Source organism: Dipodomys merriami, unplaced genomic scaffold, assembly GCF_024711535.1.
Source record: "Dipodomys merriami isolate MVZ:Mamm:240054 unplaced genomic scaffold, mDipMer1.0.p SCAF_4, whole genome shotgun sequence".
Taxonomy (NCBI): Eukaryota; Metazoa; Chordata; class Mammalia; order Rodentia; family Heteromyidae; genus Dipodomys; species Dipodomys merriami.
In genome coordinates, this window is record NW_027205603.1 from 5,600,397 (window position 1) to 5,625,609 (window position 25,213).

The 25,213-nt window shown below is 41.0% G+C and overlaps 1 protein-coding gene across 7 annotated transcripts in view; it reads left to right on the forward strand.

Moving 5' to 3' along the window:
• The first annotated feature begins 5,021 nt into the window (after nt 1-5,021).
• Nucleotides 5,022-25,213, forward strand: part of Suv39h2 (SUV39H2 histone lysine methyltransferase) — a 54,212-nt gene continuing 34,020 nt past the window's right edge. For 3 of the 7 annotated variants that reach the window (XM_069990408.1, XM_069990409.1, XM_069990411.1), the window contains exons 1-4: nt 5,022-5,147; nt 9,036-9,181; nt 16,795-17,466; nt 22,910-23,056. In XM_069990408.1, coding sequence (XP_069846509.1) covers nt 5,105-5,147; nt 9,036-9,181; nt 16,795-17,466; nt 22,910-23,056 — 1,008 coding nt within the window. In that variant the 5' untranslated portion in view covers nt 5,022-5,104. Of the gene's footprint in view, nt 5,148-6,313; nt 7,513-9,035; nt 9,182-16,794; nt 17,467-22,909; nt 23,057-25,213 lie in introns of those variants that run through there. The other 4 variants (XM_069990410.1, XM_069990413.1, XM_069990412.1 and 1 more) reach the window with 4 other exon arrangements.

Sequence of the window (25,213 nt, forward strand, 5' to 3'; positions counted from 1 at the left end):
TCTTTTTTGTTATGTTTGGTCATGCATTTTGGCCATGAAGCTGTTAGAATTGAATCGGTTGAAATTTTAAACCTATGTTTTAGCATTTTTATACTTTTCTAACTTTCCATTTTACAAATACTTTTCTTGATTCTTAGAAGGTACTTAAGAAAACAATTAAAAGTTTTATATTAATAGAAAAATGCAGAAGTATATAGTATTGTTAGCTTTCTCATCAAGGCTGGCATAAACAACTAAGAGGTAAGAAAGGTCCATTTTGTTTCGTTTCAGAGATTTCACCCTACCATGGCAAGCCACAGTGGAGTCACTCACACACAAGATCAGGAGCAAAGTTAGGGATTACAGGAAAGGCTCAGCACAAGATGTAGCCCCCAAGGACTCACCCTCATTTCTTTGCTACTCAGCTGTTTATTGCTATGTTCAGGCATTAAAAGAGAGGAGTTACTTATTTTGCTTGGGGGTTTGAATGTTGATCCCCAGTAGTGAGGCAGAACTTCATGGCTGGAGGCATGTTGCAAAGGCTACTTGAGTGTGAACAGTAGGAAATGAAGGAAAGGGAATGCTCTAGGGAAAGGCCCAGACAAGATACAGCCCAAGAGGACATGGCCCCCATGTCCTCCATGTTTCTCCACCAAGGAAGCCTCTTGTCCTACTTTACACTGCCTTCCAATAATGCCATCAAGGCTTGAGTCCATTGATGAGCTCAGAGATCTCAGGTTCCAATCACTTCCCCAAAGTCCATCAGCTGCCAGCCAAGCCCACAGCTCATGAGCTCGTGGGAGTCATATTCATATTTCATATTTAAACTCTTAACACATATGCAGTTAAGATACCAGGGCAAGAGTATAGCTCACTTATAGCTTATAAAGCCCTGGGTTCAATTTTTAAGTGGTGAAGATTGAACCCAGGGCCTCAAAAATAACATTTTTGTTTAACTTGGCTTGTACTCTACCATTTGAGCCATGTATCCAGCCTGGGTTTTTCCTAGTTATTTATCAAAACACAAAATCTAGGAGACCAAACATGTTTTTCTTGTGTTTATATTGAGACTAGCCATGTTCTCTTCAGAATATTCACTAGAGGGCTGGGAAGGTGGCTCAGTGGTAGAGCGCTTGCCTTGCATGCATGAGGCCCTGGGTTCCATTCCTCAGCACCACATAAGCAAAAAAGAAAAAAGCCGGAAGTGACACTGTGGCTCAAGTGGTAGAGCAGTCGCCTTGAGCTGAAGAGCTGAGGGATAGTGCCCAAGCCCAGAGTTCAGGCCCCACGACCAGACCCAAAAAAAAAAAAAAAAAAATATTCACTAGGGCCCTGGGACACTTCATGGTGTAATAAAAATGTTTATTCTCTGAGTCTTAACAGCAACATTCTACAGGAAGAACTGAAACCTATCACCAGATCTAGATTTGCTCCCAAGAGGAGTTTCCGTTCATTCTTTGATTATAACAGAACTAAGATGAGATAACTTTACAACCAAACATAGTAGCACACACTTGGAGACCCAGCTGCTGGGGACACTGAGGTGGCAGAATTGCTTGAGCCTAGGCAACATAAGGAAAAAAAATTACTTTGGCAGTAAAATGCTGTTTTTAAAATGAATTCAAATATTATGGCTGTGTGTAGCTTAGGCTAAGTTCTTGGATAATATTTTTACCAGTTATGAAAACTTCCACATGAGTTCAAGGACAATGTAGGCTATGTAGATTGTATCTAGAAATCTTTTTAAAAAAGCAAAACCATATATATTATAAAATTACACTTCAAAGCTTAAAAAATATAAATCATCCTTATGTGCCAATAAAATGGCAGGAATTGCTATATGCTTTTTAGTAGTATCTGCATATCAATGGTCTCAATTCTCAGCCAAAAGACAAGCTGGTAGATTATGTTTCTTCTTGGACAATGTCACCCCTTCCCTCTCTGTCCCAGGTTTTCCTTCCTGTCCCCACCACAAGTTGTAGAGTTCATTCTTAACGGTGTCTGGTGAGTACCACAGCTGCATTTGTGGACTCTGTCCCACAATTTCTGTGCCTCCTTACTCTCCCAAAGATAGATAAACAAAAGAAATCAAAAAGGAAAAAAAACATCTTTGTTTCCCTTTCCTAGAGTTCATTTTGATAAATATTATTTTATATGAACAGACACACATAGTGGTGGTGTAGTTCAAGTGGTAGAGTGCTAGCCTTAAGCTGAAGAGCTGAGGGACAGTGCTCAGGCCCAGAGTTCAAGGCCCACGACCAACCAAAAAAAAACAAACAAAAAGAATGAACAGACACACATAGGTATCGCACTTTGTGTTCCTCTCCCAAGAATATCCTTTGGTCTCACTGTGTGTGGATGCCTAGAGTCATGTATAATCTCAATGTATTTTAGATCTAGCTTCCACATGTAACATTTGTTCTACGTCCATCCATTTCCCTGAAAATGACATAATACTTTTTAATGGTTATGTAAATTCCATTGTAAATGAATACCACTTTTTTTTTTCATCCACTCATCTATTATAGGGCATCTGGGCTATCTGACTAGCAACGAACATGAATGTAGGGCATCCTGGCTTGTGACATCTTGGGTAGATGCCCAGGAGTGTTATGGCTGAGTCAGAGGGAAGATCTATGTTTACTTTTTTTTTTTTTTGGGGGGGGGGGTCCGGTTGTGGGGCCTGAACTCTGGGCCTGGGCGCTGTCCCTCAGCTCTTCAGCTCAATGCTAGCGCTCTACCACTTGAGCCACAGCACCACTTCCAGCTTTTTTCTTTTTGTTTATGTGGTACTGAGGAATCGAACCAAGGACCTCATGCATGCAAGGCAAACGCTCTACCACTGAGCCTCCTTCCCAGCCCCTATGTTTACTTTTTTGAGGAACTTCCAGACTATTGTCTAGAATGATTGTATTAGTGTAATAGAGTTCCTTTTCCCTACATCCCCACCAACATTTGTTGTTCAAATTTACAAAGTTAGTCAATCTAAACGGGGTGAGATGGAATCTCAGAGTTTTGATTTGCATTTCCTTTATAGCCAGGGATAATGAGTATTTCCTCCTGTTTCTTTACCATTCTTGTCTCTACTGAGAAGTCTCTCCTTAGCGTCTTTGCCCATTTAATGATTGGCTTATTAAGTTTGGGTGAGGGGCTAGTTTCTTGTGCATCTTGTATATTTTGGATATTAGGCCTTTGTTTGATGTATTGATGGTAAAGATCTCCCAGTCTGTTGGCTGTCTTTGTAGGTTAGTCACTATGTCCTTTGCTGTGCAGAAACTTTAGTTTGGTGTAATACCATTTGTCAAACCTATCTCTTATCTGCTGTGCCCTTGGAATGCTTTTCAAAAAGTTTCTGCCTATGTTTATGAATTCTAGTGTTTTTCCTATACTCCCTCTTGCAGTAATTTCAAAGTTTCAAGTCTGACATTGAGGCCTTTGAACTACTTTGAGTTGATATTAGTGCATGGTGTCAACCACTTTTAGTTTTCTGCATATGGGTGCCCAGTTTTCCCAACACCAATTATTGAAGAGCCTATCCTTTTTTCCACTGTATATCTTTGTCTCCCTTATCAAATATCAGATAACTCTAAGCATATAGTCTTATTTCTGGGTCTTTTGGTCTGTTCCATTGATCTTTGGGTCTCTTTATACCAATATCAAGCTCAAACCAAATGGCTTTGCAAACCTTAAATGGCCTCAGGGTTAGATGTGCTCCACTCCCACACTATGAAATAGGTTCCACAAAGACAGTTTTTTGTTTGTTTGTTTGTTTGTTTGTTTTTGTCCATTCTTAGAATTTCAGCCCTTGACAGCACAAAGGAGATGCTGAAGAAAAGATTTCTGAGTGAGTGGGAGAAAGTTCTAAAGAACAGTGTAAAAGGAGTGGCACAAAGTAAGATAAGAGAAACAGAAGTCCAGACTAGCCTGGATTGAGATCTTGGAAAAAGCAAGATTCTATTTAAAAAAAAAAAAAAAAAAAAGGCAAGAAGGGGTGTGGGCTTGGCTCAAGTGGTTCTGTCCTGATCAAGCACGACAACCTGCAAGGCAAAAACCAAACCAAACCAAAACCATCAAGATGACAAAATGGTCATTACAGGAAGTGGTTAAATATGTAGAAATAAGTTAAAATCACAGTGATTTTATATTCTTTTATCTTCTACATTTTTGGGTACAAAATTGAAACTTTCAGGGAAATTTGTTTTGGTTTTAACATATTAAGATGCTAAACGTTTCATAAACAGCCCTTATTTTTCAGACAGATGGCCAGGCAGTATTTTATAATGGAATCAAATGATTAAACATGCGTATACTGTCCTACAGTTATTCCCAGCATTTCAAATGTATCCATCATGCTTTGAAACATGTTAAGTTTTCACAAAAATCTTTTAGAAATCATTGGTAGATGTCAGTTGGCTGCCTACCAAGTTCTCACGATTTGCTCAAGATTTGCTTCAAGATGTTTAGAATAATCACCGATAGATAACACGAAGGACAGATAGGGGCTTGGTGGGGTCCAGGGGCCCACAGTCCCGGCCAGCAACAGCAACAGACGAACCCACAGGCTTCCCACCGTAACTTGCAAATTCAAATCTGCACTGAAATCTCCGATTCCCGTGTTTCAGGCTGCGGGGCACGTTAGAATTACCCGGGAAGCTTTCAAATAAATAGGCACTGCCCAGGCCCCTTGCTAATGAAAATCTCAGCTGCTGGGAATCTCACTGACTTTCTTCACAAGCGCTTTAGCACAACAGCGCTTTGGGTTCGGGTGGCTGAGAACGGGAGCGGGAGGGAAGCTTCTCCCGCACCCTTCCCCCAGGATGCACGTCCTCTGGGTTTGCACGGTGCGCGCAGCAACGTGGGAAAAGCGCTTCCCGAGATAGGTCCAAACACGCGCAGGCGAGAGGCCACGCCCACACGCTGGCGCGCGCCCCGCCCCTCTCCACTCGTGTGCCGTGGGTTCGCGCAGGCGCGCTGGTCGTCGCCTGGGTTGCGCCCCCCGCTGACGTCACGACGCATCGCGGAGTTCAGCCTCCAGCCTCGGCCTTCCGAGTCCCACGCGGGGCCGCGCCGGGGGCGGAGCGTCGTCCGGCGGAGCTGTTCGGTTCGACCGCGCGAATTTGAATGAATGCTCCCCAAGATGGCGACAGCCGGGGCCGGAGCGCGGAGAGGTGAGACTGGAGCGCGACCCCCACCCCACGCCGCTTCGCCCTCCCCGTACCCAGGCATGCGCCCGAGGCCCGGCCAGCGTCCCCGCCATCTCGCGGGCTAACCGCACGGCCGCCTGGTGGGACGTCGTCCTCGCTCCGCGAACACCCGACTCTCCGCCAGCTCCCCGCGCGGTGCTCGGCCTCTGCCTCCCCCGGCCCCGGCCCCAGCGGCCGCTGCCTCCTCGCCTGTCGGGGGCCCTCGGTGTTGTGCCTTCCCCAACCCCCCCCCGGGCCGCCACTCCGTGCCGTGTCCCCTCCCCCCGGGTCGCCCCTCCGGGTTGTGTCCCTCCCCCGGGCCGCCCCTCCGTGCCTTGTCCCCGCCCGGTCGCCCCTCTGTGTTGTCCCCCCACCCCGATCGTCCCTCCGTGTTGTCCCCCCCCCGGTCGCCCCTCCGTGCCGTGTTCCCCCCCCGGTCGCCCCTCCGTGCCGTGTCCCCCCCCCCGGTCGCCCCTCCGTGCCGTGTCCCCCCCCCCGTCGCCCCTCCGGGTTGTGTCCCTCCCCCGGGCCGCCCCTCCGTGCCGTGTCCCCGCCCGGTCGCCCCTCTGTGTTGTCTCCCCCCCGGGTCGCCCCTCCGTGTTGTCCCCCCCCAGTCGCCCCTCTGTGTTGCCTCCCCCGGGTCGTCTCTCCGGTTGTGTCCCCCCCAGTCGCCCCTCCCTCCCTTTTCGTATCTGCCCCCCCATGGTGTCGCCCCTCGCGCCCCTCTCCATATCGCGGCCCCCTCGTGCCGCCCCTCCGTGTCCGCCTCCCCCAGATCCCGCCCGGGCAGGGCTGAAGCTGTGGCTCGCTGCTGGCTGCTTTCGACTGGAAAGAGCCCAGGCCTGTAGGCGTGGGGGTCGGTGGGAGGACGGGTGCTAGGACGGGCCCCCTCCCGCGGGGGCCACACGGGGAGGAGAGGCCCCGAGAGTGGTCATTTGTGAGTGCGACCTCTGGCTTGCCCGGAAACTTATTTTTCCCAGCAGGAACTTGGAGTTTTATTTTGTGGCAGCTGGAAAATTAACGCGCGCGCGTGTGTGTGTGTGTGTGTGTGTGTGTTTGTGTGTGTGTGTGTGTGTGAAAATTAACGCACGTGTGTGTGTGTGTGTGTGTGTGTGTGTGTGTGTGAGGCACTCGGAAAGCCTCGAACTTTGCAGTACATTCTAGAATTCCGAGGTGTTTTTTCACCCCATTATGACTTCATTATTATTATTATTTTCCCTTTTAAAATAGTACTTCTTTTAGGGATGGTGGGGTTAGTGCTCACTGGTGCAGGGATTTTTATGGTGGTGCTATTGTTTCATAAATAGTCAAGGGACATCTCGTTCTCTGTCGTTACAGGCTGTTGCTTTTAAAGCCACCGTGTTTGTGTGGCCTACTCAGTTAAACTGGTCCTTTTGAGCTCTACCTGGATAGAAATCCTGGCCATGAGCGGCGAGCCTCTTGTAGTACCGGCCATCTAGTACTACAAGGCTAAGGGCTTTGTTTGTTCCTCAAAATTGGTCATCCTTTATGATTCACATATAAATTTTTGTTGCTATGAAAAAAATTGTAAAGCTCGATGTGTTGATTGTCTGTGGTTGGCTTGGCATGGCCAGACCATATAACTTTGTGGGCCTATGGACTTGATGGTTCCCACCCCTGTTAAGGGCTGGACTGGCAGACCAAGAGGTTTAAAGCACCATGATCAGAGAGCTAGCAGCCTGTTGCAGCTATGGCTTTGGAAGCCCTGCTCTGGGCACTCATGAGGGGCTTAAGGCTGCGGGCTTTACCTAACCGGAGCCTTTGGAAGCTATTCTATAAACCTTTGCTTCCATCAGCAGACCCAGCAAGCAGCTATTGCTGATGTATTTGCACAGGCCTCAGTAGGACCCTTCACCTTAAGCTGCAAATATTACAGCTCTTGGGCCCAGGGTGGCTAATAATTTAGCCCTTCAAGCTTGGCAGCTTTCTGGAACTTTTCAGTGAGCAGGACTCTCAGTTTCTCTTCTCCAGCTTTTCACAGATCTTCCTTCTCTTGTGTCCTCTGCTCCTGTTCATTTCTGCCTTAGCTTTCTGGAACCCTTCACCTGTCCCTTCATCACCCCTGTAGCTGCCAGGGTGATGCCACCTTTGCCACTGCTACTGCTCTGCTGCCATTTCCCCTGTCCTGCTTGTTATCAGCACAGCTCCCTCTACTAAAGACAAATCTCAAAATTAGACAAGAAAAGACTACTGGAGAAAAGCCTTTTATTGAGTCTGCTGTTGCAACACCAGCGAGCGCATGGTAGTATCTTCCAGCTGGCTCCCAGAGTGAGCTGAAAAACCTGTTTATATTGCCAGGAAAGTGTGGCCAGGGTGCATGCACCAGCATGTAAGTACAGAGTGCGCTTGCATCAATCACAGCATTCACAGCATGACTCCATGCCCTTTCCCTGCTGCTGGTAGCCAGGGAAAGGCTCTCCCTCTGGCCACGGTAGAAATGGCTGAGGGCTGAGAGTTCTCTGAGGCTTGTGGTGGCAAATAATAATAACAATCCTGCACAAGCTAGTTGACCTGGTTGGTACTAACTGGGACAATACACAGGGGAGAATACCTCATTAAGCAGTTGTAGTTGCTATGTAGATTCCTCAAGACAATGAAGGATTCAGAGCAGGTAGGCTTGTATAGTTTGGCTGCTTAACTGTGGTCTTTCACTGGAGTCAATGAAGGGTCTAACAGCTGTTAGTCACAAGGGTCAAATTATGCTGGACCCCAACAGCTTAATGAAAGGAAAAATAAAGACTAAAGGGAATGCTTATCATAATAAAGATTATCATTAGGATTATGTAACTTTTTGTTTGGGGTTTTGGTTTTTTTCTGGTTCTGAGCTTGAACTCAGGGCTTGGGTGCTGTCCCTGAATTTTTTGTTTTATTTTTTGTGAGTCATGGGGCTTGAACTCTGGGCCTGGGCGTTATCCGTCAGCTCTTCAGCTCAAGGCTAGCGCTCTACTACTTGAGACACAACACCACTTCTGGCTTTTTCTGCTTATGTGGTGCTGAGGAATCGAATCCAGGGCCTCATGCATGCAAGGCAAACACTACCTCTGAGCCACCTTCCCAGCCCCTGTCCCTGAATTTTGTTGCTCATGACTGGTGTTGTATCACTTTTAAGCCACAGCTGGGCTCCCAGCCTTTTTCTTTTTTGTAGTTAATTGGATAAGAGCTCCTGGCAGAAAAGTTACTTTTTAATTACGATTTTTTAAAATATATTTTAGGCCAGGTGCCGGTGGCTCACACTAATTCTAAGTACTCAGGAGGCTGAGAGCCACACAATTTGAAGCCAGCCTAGGCAGAAAAGTCCATCTCCAATTTAAAAACTACTCAAAAAAGCTGGAAGTGACACCATGGCTCAAGTGGTAGCATACTCACCTTGAGCAAAAGAAGCTCAGAGACAGTGCCCAGGATCAGATTTCCAGCTCCAGGACCAGCCAAAAAATAAATATATATTTTTTCAATGTACTTTTAACATTAAGTATGACCCAGAGATATGTGTTATTCAGATAGTAATTCTATGTAGAATATAATGGGAAAGTCAAAAACATTACATCATATTGACCTCTATATGTAATCTTTAGATAGCTTACAGACATCAAGGCTTTCTCACATGGTTTAATAGAAATTAACCAATAATCAGTTAAACATAGTAGGATAAAAATCTATTAGAAAGCACAAGAAAACTAATACCACAGTTCTTTAATGCTTTTTTTGAACACACATAATTGGTTTCTTATCATATTGACTTTTAGACCAAAATTACCAGTTGAAGGGTAGAAATGTAAAGGTTTTAAGTATCTCATATTTTGTTTTAACTGAGTAGCTATTTCATTAGTAAAGAACTCTATTTTCTTATTGTAGTGTGGTGTGTTCCTTGCCTAGTTTCACTTGATACTCTTCAGGAATTATGTAGACAAGAAAAGCTCACATGTAAATCGATGGGAGTCACCAAAAAGAATCAAAACAATTATGAGGTGGAATACTTGTGTGACTACAAGGTAGAAAAGGTAAGGCAAATATCTAGATCCTTAAAAGAGACCTATTCACACTTCAGTATTTCCTATTTCTGTGACATAACGATAAATAAAGAAATAAGCAAACTCTTCTTAATGTTTCAAATTCTAGGTAGTGATTCATTGATACTGTCCCGTTACCTATTTGCCAAGTAGTACTGACAGGAATTTGAAGCATAAAACGCTAACACTAGAATATATTAAGGTGCTTTTGTCCCTCTACATCCAAGTCTTATCTCCATGTGGATTACGAAAGCAAACAGTTGGTCTCTCAGTCATTTTGTTCCTGCATTATAGCTCCCCCATGATCTCCTGAAATGAGCCTAGAATTTCAACCAATGTTAGTGTTGCTAAATGTCCTCAAGAAGCATTACCATTTGTATTTCACACATCAGATTTTAATAGATTCAGTGGTATAACAATGTCCTGAGTTTCAAAGTCATTTGGGGCTTTTGTTTAGTACCTCACAACTGATGTCAGCAAGTTCATCTAACTTCTCTGGGTTTTCCTTTAGTCTTCTTAAAAATTGAGTTCTTCCAACTACTGAACTGTTTATCAAAATGAATACCATGGAGTAGAAACAAGTTTTTGGGAAGAGGGCACAGAGGGAGGGGGCTGCAAATGATCAGTGTCACCCTTTTCATTGCTCTCCCCATCTCATTTATCCCTTCAAGTTATGTGACTCCATTTTCACATACGTACATTGAGTGTCATGATTAAATAAGAAGCTTTTTAAGATCTAAAACATGTAAAATATATTTTTCAGTAATTCATTTATAACTTCTTCTGGTGAAGAACTATCTTGGTAAGTAATCTGTTTCTTCAGGTGAAGGAGTCAAGAATCCTGCTGTAACTCTTTGTTGTTTCTTCTGTTGAACTGTCACCAAATCTAGTTCTCCTCTAAAATGTCCATCTTTTGGGATCATTGCCTTTCCTGCTTAGTAACGTTTACATCCAGTAAGCACTTTCACCTCTGCTCTCAGCATCCCTCTGCTCCTGAAACAGCCCAGCCATCCTCCAGGGCATTTACAAGCTGTGGAAAAATTCCCATCACTGAGAATATCAGATAGATAATCATACGTTTTGGCTCCTTCAAGTACTTCTATTCTCATACCTATCAATTCTACTTGACAGGGTTTTGTTTTGTTTTGTTTTTGTTTTTGATTGGTCATGGGGCTTGAACTCTGGGTTGGGTGCTGTCCCTAAGCTCTTTAGCTCAAGGCAAGCACTCTACCACTTGAGCCACAGTGCCACTTTGGCTTTTTCTGCTTATGTAGTACTGAGGAATCGAACCAGGGCCTCATGCATGCAAGGCAAGCACTCTACCACTGAGCCACCTTCTCAGCCCAACAGGTTTTTTTTAAAATCTATTTTATTTCCACCATTCATATCTATTTTCTCAGTATTTATTGGTTTTTCTGGATCACTTCCTCTACCCCTTGTTTTCTCATATTCAACCGAATACTTCTACCACCTCAGTGAACAGATCTTTGAAGACTAAAGTCCTCATCTTCCCACCAGTTGTCTGTATGCACTCTTCATTTTAAAGATGTGTTTTGTTTTCTTCCTATCCTGACTTTGACCTGTGACGGTATCTTCAGTTTTTGAGAGAAAGGCTTGCTAGGCTAGCCATGCTTGCCTCTGACTCCTGGCCATCCTGCCTTAGCCTCCAAAGTGCTGAGATTAACTGACACATGCTACAATACCAACTTGGTGTCTTTTTTAATAGCAAGCTCCATTTTCACTGATTTGTCTCAATAAACATATTCAAATATTACCTTGTCCACAGAATTTTTTTAGTTACTTATATTTTTTGCCAATCCTGGGGCTTGAACTCAGGGCCTGGGCACTGTCCTGAGCTTCTTTTGCTCAAGGCCAGCTACTTTCAGCTTTTTCTTTATATATTGTACTGAGGAATCAAACCTAGGTCTTCATGCATGCTAGGCAAGCACTCTTAGCAGTAAGCTACATTCCTAGCCCAGAAATCTTTTTTTTATATTCCCTTACCACTCATGCAAGCATTCCTGTATTCCTATATTCACTTCCCATTACATCTCAGCACTGAGATGTAATTTGCATACCATCATACAATTCACATAGATAACATTTACAATTCAAAGCTTAGTATACTGAAATTAGTCATTTTAGCATTTTTCATTGTCCTAAAAAATGCCTCTTACTTTTAGTTTGTTTTTCGGATAAAATCTATTGCTAACTTTGCTGTGCTTGCCTTGAACCCTGATATTCTGGCCTCAAACAATGATCCTCTTATATCTACAGTATCAGGGATCATCAGCATATGCCTACACAATTCCATTACTTTTTAACCCATTTTTGATTTGTGCTCTTTTCAGTGACCTTCTAATGTCAAGTTTGAAGGCCTCAAGTCTTTCCACATTCAACACTGTTGCTCCATTTTCCTCATTGAAATTCTTGTCTGTGGCTCAAATTCTAGCTTTCTCTCTGTCCTTCTGCTTCTTTGTCTATAAAATAGAGTAACATTGCCATCTCACAAGGTATAATTAACATGAAATGAGTTAGTATAAAATACCTAGAACAAGACAGTGACATTTGATGATTATATCAGTGTTTACTATCATTAGCCTGTATCAGTACTCCTTTTTTTTTTTTAACCAGTCCTGGGGCTTGAACTTGGGGCCAGGGCTTTGTTCCTGAACCTCTCAGTGATCAAGGCTGGCACTCTACCACTTGAGCCACAGCACCACTTCTGGTTTTTCCTGTTTATGTAGTACTGAGGAATTGAACCCAGGGCTTCATGCATGCTAGGTGAGCACTCTACCACTATGCCACATTCCCAACCCTGTTTTTGTTTGGTTAATTGAACTGAAGACCTTGTGTTTGAAATCAGGCACTCTACCTCTTAAGACACACGCCCAGTGTGTTTTTTTGCGTTTATTATGAAGTGGGCCAGCCTTCGTTCTTCTTTCACTGTTCATTGAGGATGACAGGTGTGCACCACTGCGCCCAGCCATTGGTTAAGATGGAATCTCATTTGCTTGGGCTGGCTTCAAACTGTGTTCCCTCTTTCCTGTCTCCCACATAGCTAGGATTACAATTTCCAATGTTCTTTACAAATCTTGTACTGTCTTCTATCCAAACTTTCTCTGAAATGTAGATAATTTCCAAGGTTCTATGCTTGGCCTTCTCACTTTGTAGCTGTCTGGGTGACCTCTTGCCTAATGGCTTCTGCTTATACCAGTTTGTTTCATGACACCCAAATCTTTCTATGACCTTCACCTCTTTCGAGTCTCCATTTCAGGTACATATCCTATAGTTGCCCAAGTTCAACATGGTACGCATTTTAAGACTGCATTCCTAAATCTGTCTGTAATCTTTGCTATTCAGGCTGGCTTTGAACCATGATGCTCAGATCTCAGCTTCCTGAATAGCTACGATTATAAGCATGAGCTACTAGCACCTGGCTTGATTTTATTTGTTTAAAGGTGAAATTTGTGAATCTTTGATTTGTAGTTGGGGTAGTAGGAATCTGCGATCAAGGAGCTACAGCTAGAAAAGTATGAGTTTCTGATTTGCATAGAATTGGTTTAAATATTATTACTGTTCAAGATCAAAGAATATTAGAGAAGGAAATTGGATCTGAGGGAAATAACTTGAGTATACTTTTAAGTAAAGGTGAAAATATGGCTCCAAATCAAAAGTGAGATGTAATTAGAAAAAGAAACCTTGAAATAATTGTCAAAAATATAAAGATTGAACTCTTGGGAATGGGTAAATTTACCCATTTGTTATCTCAACAGTTATTTATTAGCCATCTGCCGTGTCTTGCACTAGGAACTAGGAATCTCAGCATTAAAGGACATGAGTATAGGGCATGATAATATGGAGTTTATAAGATAACGAAATTCTGAGAGAATTAAGTGCTTATACCAAGTACTCTATTATAGTTGAGCTGAGTGCTTCTATAACCTAAGGATCTAACTTATTATTCCATTAAGGATACTTAGGCCTAAAGAATGAAGGTAAGTGGGTTGGATATTGATACAGAATCTTCAAGGAATATCAAGTGTCAATAGTCGACAAGAAGAGAGTGAGATAAGCTATAGAACTGATGTGACTTGGGAAATGCAACTTCTCATAGGCAATCGAGACTGCAAGGAGCTATGTAGTAGCTTTAAGCAGGGAAATGACATGATGAGATGCATGTGCTGAGAATATTACTCTGGCTGTTGTACTGTGAATCGTGAAGTGGTAAATGACCATCTAAGTAAAGCAAATGAGAACAAGAGAAAATGAATCCTGAAGGACAAGAAGAAATACTTGCAGGAAGAACTGTCAAAAGAGGTTGAAGCAAGTTGGCAGGAAAGGTAGTCCTTCCTGCTTCATCTCTTCTCACAAACTGCTTGTAGTTTAAATTAGAAATGAGAACACATGGTTGACAGCAGTTTTGGGGGGGCAAGAGGAATAGGAAGGACTTCACCAAAGAGATGACATTTGGGTTGGGGTGTGTGGCTCAAATGGTATAGTCTGTCTAGCAATTAGGAGCACCTGAGTTCAAACCCCAGTGCCATTACTGTCACATATAAAAGAACTAGCTGTAGTGTTTGACCTGTTTTAAAAGATGAACAGGTTACATCTAAAAGGATGAGACTGAAATACATGTTCACTAAGTTGAGTGAAAGGCCAACTTAATTGGGTAATTAGAAAGGAAGCAAATAGTCTGGAATGTTAAACTACAAGCAGTACTTCAGGATGGCTACAGGTTAGTTTATTAACGATTCTATAACGCCAGATTGAGCCATAGAGGCATCAGGGGCCTTGTTTTCTAGACAAGGTATCCCTGTGTTGTTCAGGCTGGTAACAGACTTGTGAGCGCAAGTCCCATAGCCTCCAGGGTAGCTGAGACTTAACAGGTATGAACTACCACCCTACTAAGGAAGAGTTAGGGGATTTTGTTTTACAGTGTTTAGGATCTAACCCAGGACCTTGAACATGCTAGGCAAGTGCTGGAACAGTGAGCTACATCCCCATTTCAGAAAAGCTTTCTTCATTTTAATAGGAAGTTTGGAACCGTATTTTGTAAGCAATAGTGAAACTATTAGTAATTTTCAAGTAAGAAAACAGAGTACCTAGTTCTGTGGATTAAAGTGGTCAGTTTGAAGGCAGGAAATTTGTTTAGAAAATTAATGTGATAATCTAGATAAGATAATCTAGGCAAGAATTGAAGCCAGAAGTAACTAAAGCTACAGTAATAGAGATGGATAGGAAGAAGCCCTCCTTTAATGAAACTGATAAATTGGACTGGGAGAAGGAATAGGCCCCTGATGCCTGTGTGGCTCAATTCAATGAAAGTGCTCAGGAAAAAGATGTATGTAACTAAAGTGAAATTAACAAGGGCCCATGGATGAAAGCAGACACTTTTCAGAAAAACAATTCTCACAAGATTGACAGAAAGGAAGCAAACTACTTTGATAGAAAAGAGCTTTTCTCACACTTCAAACTTTGATCCTCATGATCCTCATTTAACCTCCAGAGTAGTTTGGATTACAGGCATGAGCCACCAGTGCTCAGCAACTTGTATAAATCTTATCCCTAAACTAATATTTATACAAGTTGTTGGGCAGTATTGTGCCTGCAGTATTCCTTACATAAGTTCAGTCTTTCATGGGGTAGTTTGTTCTACTTCTCTTTTCTGGTCATCTGTCCTACATTGACTTTTCTCTTTCTCTTTTAGTGTAATTGACTGTCTTAAAGTATTTTGACATTTAAATGTATCTCGAGTTTCTATCCCACACGTTGCCTGTTCTCCCAATGAGATTTTACTACTGTAATGCCCTATATTTCATCATGCTTCCTTTTCAAGTACTTATTAGAAATATTAGAATATGTGATTTAATTGAGCTTATGTCAAATGCAGTAGAATCTAGTGTCTTAAAGAAGAAATGTATAACTGCATTCCAAATTACACAAGGGTAACTTATGGGTCACTTCACCACTTCACTGTATTCCATTTCTGTAGGTAATATAGAGTTGCTTACAGATAAGAATAAGATATTGATATAATAGATAAGCCTAGGAGTTGTGAAGTTTTATTTGGAATTTTAGGTTATTGAATTTGTTTCATGAAGTCAGTGATTTTTCTGGGTAAAAACTATCTTTTCAAAATGGAAATGCCATTTTTTAATTTTAAAGATAAAAGTCTACAAGCCCAAATTAAACGTTATTAGTATTTTGTGCTATTTTCCAAAACACTTACATTTTTATGTATATTTATTATCCACAAGTTACATAGTTACTAATATGATTCACAATAAAACTTAGTCACTTAAAATACAAATGACTTAAATAACTACTCCTGTGTACTATTTGGGACTACTGTGTACTATTTGGGAAATAAACTTGAGTGACATATTTTTAGTTTTTCTAGATGATAATTTAATCATGTGACTTAAAGCCATTGTTTCCTTTTCTTTCATGGATTCTCTGGCACCATTTATTTGGCATAGTTCAGGGCAATGGTAGGAAAAAAAGTCTATAGCAATAAAACCAGGACCAAGGTTACATTGCTTTCTTGTGGTATCAGAAAAAAAATTAAATTTAGAATTAAGAAGAATAGAAGTCTTAAGATCTTCTGTAGTGTAAAAGTACCAAATTATGAGAGACAGTTTTAAGTTTTAAGCCCAATTTGACAAATTTTTTAGTGTGCCCTAGACTTATTGCTGTATATTTCCAATATGGATTTTGTATATATCTTCAGACAATATTTTTAACACATTTTAACAGAAGAAAGCATATATTGCATTCAGTTTTCAAAATGAAGCAGAGTTCTTTCATAGGAATAATTGCTTGTTGAGTAGAATGTGAACAAGGTCCTGGGTTTCATCCCTAGCATCACATGTGCCCATGCACGCACGCACGCACGCACACACACACATTACATGTAATTTCATGTGTGGAATACATATATGTGTATATGTGTATGTATATAATTTCAGCATGCAATTAGTATGTTTAAGTCAGGTGTTTTCCTTTTCATATTATGTCTTTGAAATTCAATGTGTATTATACTTAAAGCACATTTCAATTGAGTATGTTAGCCCCACTTCAGGTTCTCCATAGTGCTACACTGTGTAGCAGTGACTTGGACAACGGATGCTGAGAATATTTAAAGAATATCAGGACATCAGGAAATATAAGTTCCCTAATGTCCAGTGACCAGGATGAAGTTATGATCATAAAGAACCACCTGCATCCAAGTGGGCCAAGCGAGACATCAGCCTAGGAGTTAGTGAGCTTTGGACCATCTCCTCCCACAATCAAGCTAAATACTTTTTGTGTTTAGCCTAATTTACTATTTAGGAAAGTATTTGTGAATTTCAGTGCCTTTATCTTTCTCCAGGTAAGATACTTTTCACCTGTTAGCAAACATGTACTATATCTAAATTCTATATTTTACATAACATAAGGGAAAGTAGTTTTATTTGTATGATTTGTACTTGCTATCTGTCAGGAACTTGTGAACATGTACATACTCTATAAACTTTTTACTAAGAAAAATGGTGATATCTCGTTTTTTCAAGTAATTGACACAATCATAATCTGATTTGCATTTTCTTTTATATTTTAAGGATATGGAATATTATCTTGTAAAATGGAAAGGATGGCCAGATTCCACAAATACTTGGGAACCTTTGCAAAATCTCAAGTGTCCGTTACTGCTTCAACAATTTTATAATGACAAGCATGACTATTTATCTCAGGTAAAGAAAGGCAAAGCCATAATTCCCAAAGACGACCACAAAGCTTTAAAACCTGCTGTTGCTGAGTATATTGTGAAGAAAGCTAAACAAAGACTAGCTCTGCAGAGGTGGCAAGAAGAACTCAACAGAAGCAAGACTCATAAAGGAATGATATTAGTTGAAAATACTGTTGACTTGGAGGGCCCACCTTCAGACTTCTTCTACATAAATGAATACAAGCCAGCCCCCGGGATCAATTTAATCAGCGAAGTTACCTTTGGTTGTTCATGCACAGATTGCTTCCATGAGAAATGCTGTCCTACGGAAGCTGGAGTTCTTTTTGCTTACAATAAGAACCAACAAATCAGAATCCCACCTGGTACCCCCATCTATGAATGCAACTCAAGGTGCCAGTGTGGACCAGATTGTCCCAATAGGATTGTACAAAAAGGCACGCAGTATTCACTTTGCATCTTTCGAACTAGCAATGGCCGCGGCTGGGGTGTGAAAACCCTTGTGAAGATTAAAAGGATGAGTTTTGTCATGGAGTATGTTGGAGAGGTATATTCAGTTTACTGCATAACAATATTTAAGGTTTATACCTGGTTCTGCAGCAACATAAATATTTCATATGTCTTTGTATTATCATTTGTAGATATATAGGAACTCATTTTCAGGTTTAGGAAAAGGGTTCACTAGCATGATGAGAAATATCGCTTTATGTGCAAAAAATAGAGTCATCTTTCAACAAACATCCATATTCATTGAGCACAGATGCATACTTTTTAAAATATAATGTCTATCTTTCCATACACGTCATAAGAAAATCCTAAACACATTCTGACTTTGAAATTAGAAGGCATAATTTACCTCACTCATTTGGCCAAATAATGGTTAAGTTTATTAAATACTCCGTATCAACATAATGTTATCTAATAGACCAGTGGTTTATGAATATTATAAAATATACATTCACGTATCCATAAGAAAAATCTCTTTATAACTCAGCCACTTTGAATTACAAACCATTTTGTAAATTGTCAGATACTAGCAAATTTACTTTTATATGTATGCATAACTATAAACTAGTATTTCTCATGTGCCACCATACTCTTGTAATAAGCACCATATTTTACGAGTTCTCTCAATTCTAAAGAAACTATGGTACAGAGAAATTGAGTAATTTGTTCAAGGCCAATTGAGTAATAAGCCTCAGTAGAAAACACGAGGCAGGATTCAAAACTCCAGAATTATTCTTTTCACTGCACTACAGTATCTTGAACTGAATGATGGTTAAGCTGTGACAAAGATAACAAGGGTCACCATTTCTGGGATTATCTGACTGGTTACTTTGATTCTTTGAAATTGAGTCATGTTTAATTACCTCTATTAATCTAGAATTTTGAAACGAAATCCCTGCTTTGAATCTTTTTTCTCATACTTAGAAATTACCAGATCTTATATGATCTCATTTTTTAACTTTATTATTATTATTGTCTTTAACTAGTTATACAAAGAAGTTCCCATTCTACAAAACAGTATATGAATACAAGGTATCTGACAACATTGTCATCCATTGCTCTCCCAACCCTTCCCTTCTCCCACTTTTTTTTAAAATTGAGATTAGGTGATTACATAAATTTCACATATTTCACAGTATTGTGGAATAGTGATAGTTAAAGTCACAACCACATTTTAACCTTCACAAGGCAAATTATCATTATATGGTCTATAAAGTTTGAATTCTATGAGCTTTGACAATACAAATTATTTCTTCTGCATCAGGTGATGTTTACATTTCTTTCCTTTTGCTTAGTGTAGGCTGTTCCCTCTTCCCCGCTCATTCCTCCCTTCCCATCACTGTCTTTAGGTTGCTTACTACTTTTGCTTCTATGTCCAGTGCAGCTGATGGGCCCCTTGGTTGTATATTGTTCTGTTTCCCACTTATTCTGTTCCTCCTCCTGGCTTCCCCCTGTTGTGTGTATATATCTACCATATATATGGTCAAGAACATGGAGTCATTTAGTGATGATACGACAAAATGAGTGGCTGTCCTTTGTTTCTTGAGTCCTGTTTACTTTTCATATCTTCTTGCATTTTGGCTTAAGCATCCACATATCAGGGAGACCATGTGCCGTTTGTCAATTTGTTCTTGGCTTACCTTACCACCGGGCACCCGTGTAATCCTAGCTGTTCAGGAGGCTGAGATCTGAGGATTGGCAGTTCAAAGCCAGCCCGGGCAAGAAAGTCCATGAGACTCTTATCTCCAATAAACCACCAGAAAACCGGAAGTGGCACTGTGGCTCAAGTGGTAGAGTGCCAGCCTTGAGCTAAAGAGCTGAGGGACAGCACCCAGGCCCAGAGTTCAAGCCCCATGACTGAGAAAATAATAATTTGCTCTAGTTCCATCCATTTCCCTGCAAATGCCATTATTTTGTCCTTTCTAATGGCTGCATAATATTCCATTGTATATAGGTACCCAGTTTTTGGATCCACTCATCAGTAGTGGGGCATCTGGGTTGTTTCGAAATCTTGGCTATTATGAACAGTGCTTCAATAAACATGGAGGTGCATGTGTCTTTGTATACTGGTTCCTGTTGTTCAGGGTAGATGCCTAGGAGTGGTATGGCTGGGTCATAGGGGAGGTCTATATTTAGCTTTCTGAGGTACCTCCAGACTGCTTTCCAAAGTGGTTGTATACATTCCCACCAGCAATGCAGTAGGATTCCTCTTTCTCTGCATCCCCTCTAGCATTTATCTTTGGCTGAAATTAGGATGTGGGCCATTCTGAATGGGGTAAGGTGGTATCTCAGTGTTGTTTTTATTTGCATTCCCTTTACAGCCAGGGATGACAAACATTTCCTCATATGTTTCTTTGCCCTTTTTATCTCTTCTGAGAAGTCTCTCTTTAGTTCCCTTGCACATTTCAAGATTGGTTTGTTAGATTTGTGAGGGTTGAGTTCCCTGTATATAATGGATATTAGACCCTTGTCTGATATATTGCTGGTAAATATTTTTTTCCCAATTAGTTGACTTTCTTTCTAGTTTGGTTGCTATTTCTTTATCTGTGCAAAACCTTTTTATTTTAAGGTAGCTCCATTTATCAAGTCTCTCTGCAATTTGTGACACTGGGATTCTTGTTCAGGAAGTTCCTGCCTGTGCCTACAAGTTCAAGTGTCTCTCCTACTCTGTCCTGCAGTAGTTTCAGAGTATCAGGCTCCTTTGTCAAATATCAACTGACTATCCATATGCAGCTTTATTTCTGGGTCCTCTAATCTATTCCATTGGTCTTTGGGTCTCTTTTTGTGCCAGTACCAAGCTGTCTTTGTTATTATGGCTCTTTAGTAGAGCTTGAAGTCCAGTATCGTGATCCCTCCTTAATTTTTTCTTAGGCCTAGAATTGTTTTGGCTATTCTAGGTCTTTTGTTGTTTCATATGAATTTTTGGACTGTTTTCTCTATTTCAGTCATTGGAATTTTAATGGGAATTGCATTGAATGTGTATATCAATTTTGGCAGTATGACCATTTTCATTCTGTTAATTCTGCCTATCCAGGAACATGGGAGGTCTTTCTATTTCCTGGTATCCCCTATGATTTCTTTTTTTAGGCTTTTATAGTTTTCATGAAATAGACCTTTTTACATCTTTGATTAGGTTAATTCCTAGATACTTTATTATTTTTTTGAGCTTATTGTGAATGGAGTTGTTTCCTTGATTTCCCTTTCTGCTTGTACATTGTTGGTGTACAGAAAGGCAACTGATTTTTGTGGGTTAATTTTGCATCCTGATACTTTGCCGAAGTGGCTTAAGCTCTAAGCGTTTGGGGATGGAGCTTTGGGGATCGTTAAGGTATAAAATCATGTCATCTGCAAAAAGAGATCGTTTAACTTCTTCCTCCCCTATGTGGATCCATCCCTTTAATGTCTTTTTCTTGCCTTATTGCTCTGGCTAAGGATTCCAGAACTATATTGAAGAGGTATGGAGAGAGTGGGCATCCTTGCCTTGTTCCTGTTTTTAGGGGAATTGGTTGTAGTTTTTCCCCATTAAGTATAATACTGACTGTTGGTCTGTCATATAAGGCTTTTATTGTTTCATGGAATGTTCCTTCTATTCCTATTTTTTCCACAGCTTTTAACATGAATGAGTGCTGTATTTTATCAAAAGCCTATTCTGGGTCAATGGAGATAATCATGTGGTTCTTGATCTTGGATCTGTTGATGTGATAGATTACACTTATTGACTTACGTATGTTAAACCATCCCTGCATCTCTGGGATGACGCCTACATGGTCATAATGTATGATTTTTTTTATATGTTTCTGGATTCTGTTGGCTAGAATTTTATTGAGGAGCTTTGCATCTGTGTTCATCAAAGAGACTGTTCTGTAGTTCTCTTTTTTTTGTTGGGTCTTTGCCTGGTTTGCGGATGAGTATGACAATCTCATTTCTTTTTTCTTTTTTAAATTTTGGCTGAGTCTGGGTACTAGTGGCTCATGCTTGTAATCTTAGCTATTCAGGAGGCTGAGATCTGAGGATCACAGTTCAAAACCAGCCCGAGCAGGAAAGTCCATGAGACTTCAGTTAACCACCAGAAAACCGGAAGTAGACCTGTGGCTCAAAGTGATAGAGCACTAGCCTCACGAGCCTTAAGTGCAAAGCTCAGCGACGGTGCTCAGGAACTGTGTTCAGGCTCCACAACTGACCAAAAAAAAAGAAAAGAAAAAGAAAATATGTACTGAATGAATGCAGCAACTAGATTTGGTTGATAGATTTTTGGTTTCTTGAGCAGTTTTTATGATAAAGCTAGGTTCTTAAGAGCAGAATTCTAGATGACATTTTCCCTCTGTAGCACTGGGATTGTACCCAGGGCCTCACACATGGTATGCAGATGCCCTACCACTGAGTTATATCCCTAGCTCCTGCATATTTATCCTAGCTTCTCTCCTGTATTGTAACATACTTCCATTTATAACTGCATAGAGATTGGTTATAGGAAAACAATACCTTCAGAGCACATTTGGAACACATACTCATAAATGTAGTACTCTTCAGTTATAGGCTGCAGAGAGCTATAGTTGTAAAGGGTATTGAATGGCCCTAATCATAATAAAAGTAGTGCAATGTTTCCACATATTCATTGTCCCATGTTTTATTTAACAAATTATTTTTTCCCCACTTCAAAAAAAGCTCTTAGAAGCCGGGCGCCAGTGGTTCACGCCTATAATCCTAGCTACTCAGGAGGCTGAGATCTGAGGATCATGGTTCAAAGCCAGTCTGGGCAGGAAAGTCCGTGAGACTCTTATCTCCAATAAACCACTAGAAAACTGGAAATGGTGCTGTGGCTCAAGCAGTAGAGCGCTCACCTTTAGTTGAACAGTGCAGGGACAGCGCCCAAGCCCAGAGTTCAAGCTCCACGACCGACCAAAAAGGAAAAAAAAAAAAAAAAGCTTTTAGTTTTTTTGTGAACATTTGTTTTGATGACACTTGAATTTTTTAGTAAACATTTTTAGGCAACATACTGATGTAGGTAATGAATGTTTCTTAAGATTAGCAGTAATAAAAAACCATAACATAGGCCGGGCGCTGGTGGCTCACGCCTGTAATCCTAGCTACTCAGGAGGCTGAGATCTGAGGATCGCGGTTCAAAGCCAGCCCGGGCAGGAAAGACCGTGAGACTCCTATCTCCAATAAACCACCAGAAAACCGGAAGTGGCGCTGTAGCTCAAGTGGTAGAGCGCTCGCCTTGAGCTGAAGAGCTGAGGGACAGCGCCCAGGCCCAGAGTTCAAGCCCCACGACCGACAAAAAAAAAAAAAAAAAAAACCATAACATAAAGTGCTATGGTTTTGCTGGTATGATGTTAGCGGGAGTCCCAGCTGCTGAGCAGGCTGAGGTGGGAAGATCACTTGAGCTCAGGAATTTGAGAACAGTCTGAGAAACATAGAAAGATTTCTCTGTCTCAAAAAAATAAAGAAGAAAAAAAACTATAGTAGCTTTTTCTCCTTAGGTAATCACAAGTGAAGAAGCTGAAAGACGAGGACAGCTCTATGACAACAAAGGAATCACATACCTCTTTGATCTGGACTATGAATCTGATGAATTCACAGTGGATGCAGCTCGCTACGGAAATATTTCCCATTTTGTGAATCACAGTGTAAGGTTATAGACAAGACCAATTCAACTTGGTCCTGTTTTTAATAACTTTTCCATAAAGGATAAGTACCTTAAAACTATAAACTTCCCAGGTATTGTAATATTAAGGGCCTCTTCTGCTATGCCATGGTTTACTGCTGTTCTAGCAAGGTAAACATCAAGGTGCTTAGAAGACCATGTTTTGGTTGGGTGTTGTAGTTCACATCTGTAACCCTAGCTATTCAGGAGGTAGAGATTGGTCAGATCACAGTTGAGGCCAGCCCAGGCCAAAAAGAAATTTGCCAGGTATCTTAACCAATAAATGCTGCCTGCCATCCCAGCTATGTAGCAAGCAAAAATGTGAAACTGATTTGGGCATAAACATGAGACCCTGTCTGGAAAACAGTAAAAGGAGAAAGGGCTGGTGGTGTGGCCCAAGGGATAGAGTGCCAGAAAAACCCAACGTGTTTGCACGTTCTAACAATAAAGTAAATACCATCACCACATCAGAGGAGGAAGTGAAGTAAAGGGTTTATGCAAGAGTCAACCATGTTTTAGGGAAGCTGACCCAGTGAACTCTTAGACCATTTTCCCTTCCTTCCCATAGTTTGTTATTGATAGTCAGTTGCCAATGCTCAGTGGAAAATTTAAATAATTGATAAATATTCAGTTACATGCCATTCTGAAAGATGAGCTCTGTCACTGTTCGATGTCACCCTATCTATAACGTGAGTCAGCTCTCTGCCCGGCATGTCCACACTGTATAAACCTACACACTTGTTAGTCTCTAGCTCACTGGGTTAACTGTCAAAGTATCACAGTGCTTGTCTTCAAAGGACCCTTATTTTACTTAAGGTAGCCTCACACAAAGAGCACTGATATAAGCAATTTGGATATGCAAAAAAGGTGAAGAGTGTTTCTAAAGGAGAAAGGACAACTTGATTTTGAGGGACACATCACAGTTGCTTAATTTTATTATAGTGTTAGTCACACTATTGTTAATCTCTTACTGTGCCTAATATGTAAGTTCAATTTATTGTAAGTATAGTACATAATAAGCATTTGGTAATATGTGCAGTTCAGGCATCCACCCAGGGTCACGACTGTGCAGCTGAATATAGATGTAGTTTCTTAGAATGTGAACATGTTATGTATATAATTAAGGGTTTGTGGAGTATAGAAAGCATTTAGGATCAGTTTTCCAAATTATTAGCATTCCTTAAATGTTTAATTCACACTTGAAAGAACTTAAGAGTTGTAATCCTAACAGAACCTTATATTCTAGGTGCTAGGTAGAGAAGCAATGTGTTCAATATGAACTCTATTTTATAGCTAATATGTTATAGATAATAAAATTCACCTAGGAGTAAAGTTAGCTGATTTTATAAAGATGTAATCATGTTAAAACTTCTGGTTGATGGCAAACCAAGAAACTGGTGTGTGATTTAGCAATGAGATGTAAGAAACTTAACTACATTTTTAGTCTTTAAACTTCTTAAAGTTTGTTTGCTGGGGCAGGGAATTAGTGGTAGAGTGCTTGTCTAGCATGCATGAAACCCTGGGTTCAATTCCTCAGTACCACATACACAGAAAAGGCTGGAAGTGGCACTGTGGTTTAAGTGATAATAGTGCTAGCCTTGAGCAAAAGAAGCTCAGGAACTGCTCAGGCCTGAGTTCAAGCCCTAGGCCTGACAAAAACAAAAGTTTGTTTGCTATTTTCAGAACTGGGGTTTGAATTCAGGGCCTCATGCTTGCTAAACAGGCACTTTACTACTGAGCTACACCTCCAGTCTTTTTTGCCCTGGTTATTTTGAGATAGGTTCTCACTTTTAGCCCATGTCTGTATGTGGGCCATGATCTATCTATTTTATACTTTCTGTAATAGCTAGATGACAGGTATGTACCACCATATCCAGCTTCTGTTGAGACAAAGTCTCACACATTTTTTCCCCCGTGCCAGCCTCAGCCTCCTACATAACAGGATGACATACATTATACCATGCTCAGCTATTGGTTGACATCTCATGAACTGGTTGAGAAGGCTAGCCTCGAACTGTAATCCAGTCCATCTTACAGTGGCTTAAGATGAGCCACTGTACCATACTGGCTAAAATTTTTTCTTAATAAACTTGAGGTGCATTAATCCTTTAGTATCTCAGGATTGGCTTCAGGATTCTCT